At 50.8% G+C, this 10,112-nt stretch overlaps 1 protein-coding gene across 1 annotated transcript; it reads right to left on the bottom strand.

The window, feature by feature from the left end:
* Positions 1-285: 285 nt before the first annotated feature.
* On the bottom strand, positions 286-9,956 carry CSUI_000787 (uncharacterized protein). The gene is made up of 8 exons (XM_068060994.1): positions 5,902-9,956; positions 4,555-4,699; positions 3,867-4,021; positions 2,917-2,973; positions 2,292-2,424; positions 1,198-1,318; positions 674-774; positions 286-407 (listed from the first exon to the last, which is right to left on the bottom strand). The coding sequence occupies exons 1-8, from the start codon at positions 8,904-8,906 to the stop codon at positions 312-314; spliced, it is 3,813 nt and encodes a 1,270-aa protein (XP_067927026.1). The 5' UTR covers positions 8,907-9,956; the 3' UTR covers positions 286-311.
* Between the last annotated feature and the right edge of the window lie 156 nt (positions 9,957-10,112).

Genomic DNA, 10,112 nt, shown 5'->3' with positions numbered 1-10,112 from the left:
GAGTGAATACACGAGATCGACGCCCTCATCGCCGGCGAAATCGTGGGTCACATTAGCCTGACGGTTCCTGAGGGCCATGCCCGTTTCTGCGGGGCCGAGTTTCGCGGTGCCTGATTCGCGTGATGGGACCACGCTGACTGGGCTGGTTGCCCTCTTGGGTGCATGCAGACCCTGCGTCCGAACCTTTGAAGAGACAGATCGAGACCTCGGTGATCTCCTCTACATAGAGAACCCACGTGAAGCCTTTTCAAACGAATGAAGAATTTAGTCTTCAGGGCCCCGTTTTTAAGCAGACGTGCTTGTCCGAGCAATTAGTCGTCTAAAATCAGGAACGTACCATCGCTCAGAGGGACTGCCGATACACCACCAGAGGTGCCTGGCTCACCCAGCGCACCAACAGTAGAACTCTGTACAGGAGGGAAAAGAAAGCAATGCCAAACAAGGACTCTCCGTGAAATTGGCCTTCACAAATGACTTGTGCGTACATGGTGTGGAAAGATGAGGTACGCTGATGCCAGGTAGGGTTTGCTGTTGCTTCCCTACATCACCACGCGCCCGCTTCATACATACCCTTACTTTCTCCGGCGCTACCTGAGTAAAACGACAACCAGTCATTTCCTGCTGTTTAATGAAGTACCAGCCATTCACTCTTCGAAAAAAGACGCGTACGTACCTCTTGGTCACAGCCGTGTACATGGGGAAGAGGTTGATTTGCCTGGCCGGGAAGTCTCACGTCGATCTGAATGTCATCTTCTAGCATCAGCTCCTCGTCTCCTGTGAAACGAATGATCGGACTGGGATAAGCAATTTGCTAACTCCTTCCATTGTAGTTTCCCAGCTCGGACATCGTCATAGCGCTGAGGTAAATGAAGAGTTTCTCCTAGAAGACAAGGGGCGGATGATGTACACACGTCAGTGCGAACGTAGTGAGTGATCTACATACATAGCTATGTCCTTGCCCCGCCTACGGCTACTACACGTGTACAATTCGACGCCTATTCTTCACAACCGGCGGTATATATAGTTTCCTGTCCCTTGAGGAGGCTCTCCACATCTACCGAGAACATACATACATGCACATTGTACGTATTTGCAATGAGCGACATGCAGACGGATGGTTTCGTCATGTCCTGGTACGAGCATACAGCTACGACCACAGTACCTATAAACATCTACCGCACCAGCATCCATACATACCGAAGCGGCAATCATGAGAGCAGGTATCCCCGTCCACGAGAAAGACAATCGCTTGACGACAACAGTCAGGCAGCCCTCGTCGCTGCGAAATACCTTCCGCCAACGCTCCAAAAGTTTGATCCTAAGAGGGAAAGAACAAGAAAGAGCACGCTAACTTCGGCGTAGGCGTCGCTGGGTACACTCGCTAAGACAGTGAAGCAAGAGCAATGGATGTGACTCCGGGGAAAGGAACTCCGGTGTGTGCAGTATCTGGAAAGCACGCCACGCGTACACTAGACAGAGCATCGTTCACATGCCATTGGCATCATAAGACTTGAAAAACCATCAGCCTAGTAGCCTTAAAGACAGCGAGCGACCCAATGTAGAAGATCTTTACTCAGCGACATGCGCTTGATGCTTCGGCTCACACATATGCATGGCCCATGTGGCTGTCAGCGGCTTCACACTCTCAACTCGCCTGTATAGGACGTCTGTACACTTCAGAATGAAAGTTTGAGCTCGTGGAAATACAAGAAGATGCTTTCACTGGGAAAAAGTCACAGGTGCGAGAAATGTTACAGTACGAGGAATGTAAGCGACCTACCTACCTGGGGGAATGGACTGTCTCTCCCTGATTCATACACAGTGTAGATGATCAAAAGAGATACACTCCTTCAACACAATCTGCCAGATACACTAGTTCAGTGCGAAGTGAAGTCCTTGTCACCCACTGTACTTGATGACCTACGCGGAAATGATGGTGTGATGTCTGAAGATCTCCACATCCCTCTGCCTGCCTCTCAAGTTAAAGGCGTCTGCGTTTCCTCTGTCATGATAGCTCCCTTGAAAATACATAGAGGTATACCAATGTACTAAACGATACTCTATGAAAAGCAGGGCCTCCAATGATAGGGTGTGATGGATTCACGCTACGCTCGTCATGCAGGCAGACAGGCACGCAACCGAACATGGCACAGAGGGAAACTACTTTGCAAACGTCATTCCGCAATCCTGCCAACTAAAGCAAGAAAGAAAGAGATAAGAAAAGAAAGAGATAAGAAAAGAAAGAGATCACACCCAGTTTCTGTCGAATGTGGCTGCCCTTATTAGCTCACCCGCCTGACGCGTACCCCACCAGACAGATCGGGACGGGTGTGAGGAAAAGACGCATCTGACCCTCCACGAGGGGCAGGCGAAGTTCCATGACGACCGGAGTTCGAAGACGGTTCTACAATTTGCAACTTGACCCTGTGAAGCAAACCGAACGTTGCCAACAAGGGGAAGAGAAGACGACAACATTGGCAGAATGACAGTGTATGAATGAACACACCTCCACCTCCCGCGTTCAAGAGCGGAAGGGAGCGCGTCCCACCCGATGATCGTCTACGCGACTGACTCCAGCAGGCAGGAAAGCAAATGAAGGACCAACTCCTCTCCTCCCTCTTTATATTATGAATAGCTGTAGACGATAATAGACTCGCTACTGCGTCCCTAGGGGATTCATATGAAATGCCATCGTGTAGTCAACGCAGCACCTCTGAAAACTGCACTTCCACTCGCTGTAATAAAGCTTCGTTACGAGTACGCACAGAGTCTTACACACACACACATACTCCGGCAACCACACAATAGCAGTTTCTACACGAAGCTTTGTTGAAGTGAGAACCGAAGCTTATATATCTTTAGGAGACATGAGAGACGCGTAGCAGTTCACTTCACGTCGCCCCAGTCTGAACTCACCGTAGAATTCCTGCATCTGAAGCAGTGCTTGACTGAGGGATAATACTCCAACAGGATCTACGGGAAGACACAAGAAAAACAGACGAGGATCAGAACTACTGCCTTTCAGGAGTTACACGCACGAAAGAAGGGCTCCCACGAACAAATCATACGACAATCGCAGGCAACTGAAGTTTAAGGCAGCAAATTCTGACTGCCGAGCTACCTGACCATTCACCTGTCTAGGGTCGTTATGCACGGGAACGGCTACGCAAGTTAACATATCTACACTAAAGAAGTGGAAGGAGGACTTGCACCAGGCACTGCGCGCAATGCTTGCTGGGAGGGTGTGGTTACATATATACACTCTCACGTCTCCCACTCGGCTAACAGAGACCTAAAAAGGAGAGAGGCACATAACGAGAGTCGCACAGCTTGAGACGGATGCGCCATGAATGTCTGCGGACAGTACGATATGCGTTTCGACGAAAGGTCCTCCTCACACAAAAGCTATGAAAGCAAACAAAGGAGTTTCTAGCACACAGTGGATCACACTCAACTGAAGCGCGGCAGTGCAGATAAATACTATACATATGTATATATTCCGTCCACTGGTGAAGAAATGCTGCTGCTCGAGAGTACACACATATATATATACATATACATATGAGAGAAACAGCCAGAGAAACCAGGCTTCTTATGTGTTGAAAGCAGTACAGAAATAGTAGCACATATATATATATATATATACATATCTGGATACCATCATCTATTAGCAAGAGGACACAGAAACCCTTGTATGTACGACGAATGATGAGGCCGTGCATAGCTCGATGGCCCTTTAATGAACCGACTCGCAGAAAATAGCATTCTACGCGGAGAACCGAGGCTGTATTATAGTTAAGTGCATGCACACTGAGACACAACATTGCCTTTCCCACCCCCGTATATGGTATGGTGTCTATACTAACTGGTCTACGGCGGCTTCTTTGTGTTCTTCGCGCTGTTGTTGAAGCCTCAGACGCTCTGCGTAGAGTCGAACTTGGACCTCCTCTTCTTCTTCTTTGGCGTAGCGTGCTTCGTGTTCGTTTCTCCGTTGAGCCTGGAGTTGCTCGAGATCTTCAAGCTGTAAGAATCACCGGAGCAGATATCTCCATAGAACACTGTAGTATGAACACGTGTCGGGAGAAGAACGTCAGTCAGTCAGTCAGTCAATCACCATATCAGATTACAGCAAAGTCTTTCGTGCATCATGACTACACTTTGGGGCCTCTCCATGCTTGATCTTGTCGCCCCACACTTTACCCCCTCCTAACGACCCACCTCAGCATTCCCAGCACGGTCTGGTGATGGACCACCGAGGGTGATCACTGTTCTCCCCCTTGCGTGCAGCTATACACCTGAAAAAAGACGTCCTAGTGATTCTAGCAAAGACAAGGAAAAAGCGTGTACAGGAACATAACTAGAAAAGTTACGATACGAATGAAAAAAGGAAGGAAGGTCCGCATTGCAACTGTGGCTCTCTCCTTACAAGAGAGAAGGGTGTCGAAGAATTAACTCCCCTGTCAATGCGAGTGGGTACCAGGTGTGTGAGCGACGCCATGTCTGTCATAGAAAGGCTTTTCTACATGGGTCATTCATACACCGAAAGAAACGTACATCTTTGAGAATTTGAGCGGCCTCCTTCCTTCGTTGTTCTCCCGCTTCGAGTCGTCTCTGTCGCTCTTCTGATGTTTCATCGGCGAAGAGAAAGTCAGAAGCTTCTTCCGTTTTCTTTTTGCTTTGCCGAGGTCGCCTCTTACCCCTGAGAAGAACAAACAGAAGAGATAAAACGCCCCAAGACCGACATAAGAAAGACCATGCACGCACTCATCCACACAGACAAGACATGGTGATGGATCGAAACGAACGGAGACACTTCCGAAGTCCAGGTGAGAATAAAGACCTGTTTCAAGGTCATCAACTGAGAAGATTTGCAGCCATTCTGCATTCTAGTGTGTAAGGAATAACGTCAACCAACGCAAAAGCATCCGAAAACGAGCAAGAAAATATACTTTTGAAAAAAGAGAAGAAGAGAACACCGTGCCTACGCCCGGTGTATCTACACACACTCTCACCAGAGAAAAGAAGATAAAGCAACGGGGAGGCAGCAGGCAGGCAGACGATCTCGCGGCAGAGATCAAGCATACACTGTCGCCTTGGTAAGGCGCTAACTGCAGTCTATGAATGAGGAAGAGTCAAAATAATTCACATCACGATGATGGCGACGCCTGTTCAGACGAAAACAACCCGGTCATGATGGACAGAGGAAGACGCGAAAGAGAAGACGAAGAAGGAAGAAAAAGAAGCATACAAGCTTCGCTAGAATCAACTGATCCGCACTGTGGGAGTATCGATCGGCCTCATCACTGATAGATTGCCTGTGACATCGTCATCTCCCCATTGGTCTACCTGGCTTGATGCAAGCAGATTCGACTGAATGACCTGGAGAGAGTTCCAGGAGGTTACATCCCTCTCCGCGCTCTCTCCTACCCACACAAACCCAACGCGCACAAGCACTGCATTAACGTAAAGCTGACTTCCAGCGATCTACAGTATACACGGGAATGCGGGCAACTCTCTCCTCTCCTATACAAGAGGGGAGGAGAGAGTTGGCCGCGCTTACATACTCGCGCAAAGCTGAGGGCATTCCGCACCTATCACTCTCTCTCTGTCTACACACACACAGTGGCCGTCCTATTCACCCGTGGCCGTCTGGAAATCGAGAGCTACGTATATACATCGAGAGAAAGAGATATAGTGCCACACAGGGATTCACTTCTTCGGTTGCTTTTTCCCTACACGACACCCGCGTATGTCTAATGTGAGTGTTGCCGTAGACCGCTGCTCCACAACTGCATTCCCGTTGTTCTCGACGGACACTGTCCGAGCGAAAGACTCATAAGCATTCGGTACTCCTAGGCAAATAAGAAGAGGGTGAGCGTCTCTGGGTCATTTCACTCTTACGTTGTCCGTGCTGCACTGGGAGAAGCCGCCGCACCCCGCTCCTTCCTCTTCCTGCACGGCCTTCCTCGCGACATTGTTTCCCCTAGATCCCGCCCTTCTCCCTGGTCCGGTGTGACTGTCTCAAGCTGGTCCCCTAAGGCGTCTTCCGCCTTTATAGCCTCATCGTCCGGTCGTGTCTCTTTCACCCTCCCTGCTCCCCTGGCAGTTCTCTTTTTTCGTCTCTCTAAAGAAACCCTACTGTCCTTTTTGTCGCTTGAAGATGAAGCAGGTCTCCTCACTCCAGATTCGCTTTTACAGGGCTGATCTTCTCGGCAGACATTCGAAAGAACGTTAGTAGCTTCAGAAGGCTTTTGACCCTCGTCGGAGGGGTGGCCAGTGTGCATGAAGAAAAGATTTCTTGTAAACTCATTCGTCTCACACTCCGAGCTATTAGTAGTCGTGCTAAAATCTCCTCTCAAGACAGTAGTAGTAGTAGTACTAAAATCTCCTTTCAAGCCAGAAGCAGCCGAGTCGTCGCTGCCGAACATAGTATCACTAAGCGAAGCACTCTTGGTCGTTGTGCAGGAAGGTTGGACCGAGTCGTCGTCAGTAAGGCATAAAGTATTCGTGGGTCTAGTGACCTCCGACGCCTGCCGAGAATCACTGCTAGGAGAAGCTTCACTACGGTGTAGATCCACAGCACCCGCTCCCTTGTCGAACAACGCACTTCCCTTCTTCGCTGTCACAAAAGTCATGTTGTCGAGGAAAGCATCGGTATTGTTGCAGGGGGTCGAAAGCTCGTTAGACCGTTCAGTGAAAGAAGGAGGTAAAGACGCTTCAAAGCACGCAACGCCGTTGCTCGAGTGTGGCGATAGGACAGAGAGAACAACGTCGTTCGATCCTCTCTCCAAAGGAATAAGCGCATTTCTCGTGTTGTCGTGCGGGGCTCCTGGGGAACATGAACGAAGATGTGAGGTACTCGCAGCCGTACTTGTCTCTCCTGTTTCACTTTCAGACGCCGAGGTAATGGGGTGCGTCGACGTGCAGATACGAGAAGATCCCGCCAAGAAACCGAGGGCACTTGGAGAGGCACCAACCTCCTCTATATGTTCATGACCGACTTCCGGGGCACATTCACATTTTGACGCAAAGGCTTTGTCTTGGAAAAGAAAGTTCATATCTCGATGTTTCTTCATTGATCCCTCAGCCGTGAGTAATGAGGAATGACCTAGCTCTTGCACCTGGCAAAGCTCTGAGGGAGACGCACGCACATTGAAGCTTTCTAGACTACAGGCCGCCTTCAAACCCACGGCTTCGCTACCCTGAGAATAGCTCTCTTCCCTTTCTTCCGTGTAAGCAGAAGACCCAGTTCCTGTCCCCAGCTTAGCAGGAGAAAGGGGTCCTAATTGCTGATGTTTATTCTCCGATTCTCCTCTCCTGAGAAATTTCCCGTCGTCGCCCTGTTTGCCATCTCCTTGTTTGTGTCTCCCGTGCCATCGGATCCCTGATGGAAGGAGACAAGACGCCGCGGTCCAGACGGCTCCTGCGACACGTTCACGCCATCTCGAAGAAGCCCCGGTAGAGTTCGAGGCCTTCCCCTCCTCAAGGGAAAGAGCAACAGAAGTTTCGTCAGCTCTTTGCTGTCCTCTTCCCTCTACGTGAAAAACCGGAGACGCTGAGAGAGAGACGGGGATGGGAGTAGCTTCTGTCCTGGGCGATACTGATGGAGGTGCAGTCGTGTTCTCCTGTGCATTCTCATGCGGCCGGGGGCTTGTTTCATCGGAAGAAGAAAAGAGCGACACTGGGGCATTGTTACTGAGAGAAAGGACATCAGACACGGACGAGGCAACTGAAGGATCTCCAGCACCTGCAGATGGAGAAGCCGACGGAGAAGGCGAGGAACAAGTAGAGACCACCCCGCCGTTGTTTCGAGCGAGTGCAATAGCTGACTGCCCGCCCTCACCAGGTGTCTGTACAGATGAAGAAAATGATGTCACCGACGGAGACCCGCCATAGTGGGTGACTGCAGATGTGAGCCCAGTAGCAGAAAGGAGGCGATCAAGAAGGGGTAACGGAGAAGACACGGAAGGCAACGCGCGGGTAGTGCAAGAAGGCGAAACCGTCGATGTACCCGCCGAGACAGAATCACCAGGAGAAACTGCTGAAGACGAGAAGCACTGTGGATCAGAGGAAGAAACAGCTTGTGTCGCGGGCGGAGGGGCTGATGTGGTTGTAGCTGTATCCGTTTGGTGCTGATCAAAAACGGAGCCTGCTGTGTTTTCCGAAGAAGAACACTCCACTGGTGAGAAAGGGGCAGAAGACGCCGCAGCTGGAGCGATGAACAGAGTGCTCTCTCGTGAAGGGAGCCCACTCTGTGCCGGAGTAGAATGAGCTGCGGCAGCTTCTTCGTGGAACAGATGACTTCCCACATTCCCAGTGTCACTTCTCTGTACATGGGAAGAATTCTTTTTCCCTCTTTCAGCTGCAGTGCTATGAGGGTCCCGTTTTCTCTGAGCGCCATCTCGATGTTGATATCCGAGAACTAATTCTCCGTCCTCGTCTCTTCTACTTGCCCGTTCTGCTTTACTTGCGCCTTCTGCTTGAGAAGTGTTTCCTTGCTGCGTCTTTAATTCTTCCCGAACGGGAAGCTGAGACTCATTGCGTCCCGTTGTGAACTCGGGTACTTTACATTCTTCCCCTGTGCTCTTGGGCTCCTCTACTTCCGTCCAGCAGTCGAGCAAGCCAAGGTCTTCCATCAACTTTTTCCTCCTTTCTTGTCGTTCCGCCTCCTGGCGGACACGCAGGAGCTCTGCCCTCCGTAAAAAAACCTCAGCTTCTGTCTCTCCGAGGTGGAGACGTCTGGATCTTCTGAAAGACTTGGACAGAGAGGGCGAGCTTTTACATCCGTGCTCCCCCTTTCGCTTGCTTCCGCGGTGGCGACCGCTCGGGGGGAAAACGGGGGAAACCTCGCGTTCTTTCTCCACTGAGGGGGAGGAAGAAAGACGACTTTCATCTCCGTCCTCCATTGAAGGTTGCAAAGTGCTTCGCGATCTCGAGCAGAGCACACACTGTGCGGCAGTCTCAGCTGGCAGAAGAAACTCTTGACAGCAGGTCAGAAGAAAGCGAAAAACAGCCGTCGCGTTGGCCTCTTATTGCCCATGTCCCCCGGACGGGGCGTCAGCAGAATGTGGGAACCCCGCACCGTTAGGAGAAAAGAAAAAGGCTCACCAGGCGATACCTCAACGGGCACACGGTCTCACGGAACGAAGATACAACTCAGTAATATATCTCGCTCCTCTGGAAGAATCCTCCAAAACGCAAAAACGGGAAAATAATGTAGAGAATAGAAAGGGGCTAGTGGCCTCGGGCCGCGTTACTCTTTGTACAAACCGGGGGGAGTGTTAGTTCTCATGAAGGGGGAGTGCATGGTCGGCATTGTTCTCGCGCACAAGACATCGAGGACGAGGCGGGACAAAGACAAGCTGAGAGAGAGCAGAGTCGTCCCCGCGCACATATAGGTGTGTCGGATAGCAGACAAAGGGCCGCAGCGCCAGAGAACGCAGCAGATACCGTCGTAGAGCCGGGCCGGTCTGTCTCCCGTGGTCCTAGAAGTAAGAGAACGACCCAAATACCTACAATAGTCGCTCTGCAGGATCAGGTTTGGAGAAAGTGGACACGGGGGCGGCCGTCCGGGAAGAACCGGTCCCCACCGAAGAAAAACCCGTTTAATTTCTTTAGGGAGTGAGAAACGAAAGGCCAAACAGTCAGACGGACAAAGACACCACGTTGGGAGGAAGAAGAAAATGGCTATTGCCGGAGAGCCGCCCCCTAGGGAAGTCGGGCGCGCAGCACCCGAGTAGAGCGAGAAAACGGCTCTGCACGAAATAGAAACGCATTCTTTCTGAGAATTGCTCGTGGAAAAACAAAAATCACCATTCCTCTGATAAAGAAGCGCAGCACCGGGCCTAGAGGCGGGCAGAACTTGTATATGCATGCAGATGCAGGCAGAGAAGACACCCCCGCGTAGCACGCGAACGAAGAGGCTACCGCGGGAAGCGATCGAATCCTCCCATTCTCTCACACTCGCTCCTATGCCCCTCCCGATCCTTCTCCGCCAGACTGTGCTCCTTACTTAGCACCGACGCGCTGCCAGAATTCACCCTGTGTTAACCAGATCGCTGCTGGCTAGAAAGTCTGCTCTAGCACTTCAGTATATTTATAGATAGATTGTC

This window comes from Cystoisospora suis (assembly GCF_002600585.1).
Source record: "Cystoisospora suis strain Wien I chromosome Unknown contig_303, whole genome shotgun sequence".
NCBI lineage: Eukaryota > Apicomplexa > Conoidasida > Eucoccidiorida > Sarcocystidae > Cystoisospora > Cystoisospora suis.
The sequence above is the reverse complement of the archived record's forward strand: the minus strand, read 5'-3'. Positions and strand labels throughout refer to the sequence as shown.

Excerpts from the sequence above, each read along its gene's own strand:
- CSUI_000787 (XM_068060994.1), bottom strand. The coding sequence starts at position 8,906 with ATGGAGGACGGAGATGAAAGTCGTCTTTCTTCCTCCCCCTCAGTGGAG. Across the intron at positions 4,022-4,554 it reads CCGCTCAAATTCTCAAAGAT|CTTGAAGATCTCGAGCAACT; the intron begins GTACGTTTCTTT and ends TGATTCTTACAG. Across the intron at positions 2,425-2,916 it reads TCAGATGCAGGAATTCTACG|GGTCAAGTTGCAAATTGTAG; the intron begins GTGAGTTCAGAC and ends TTTGCTTCACAG.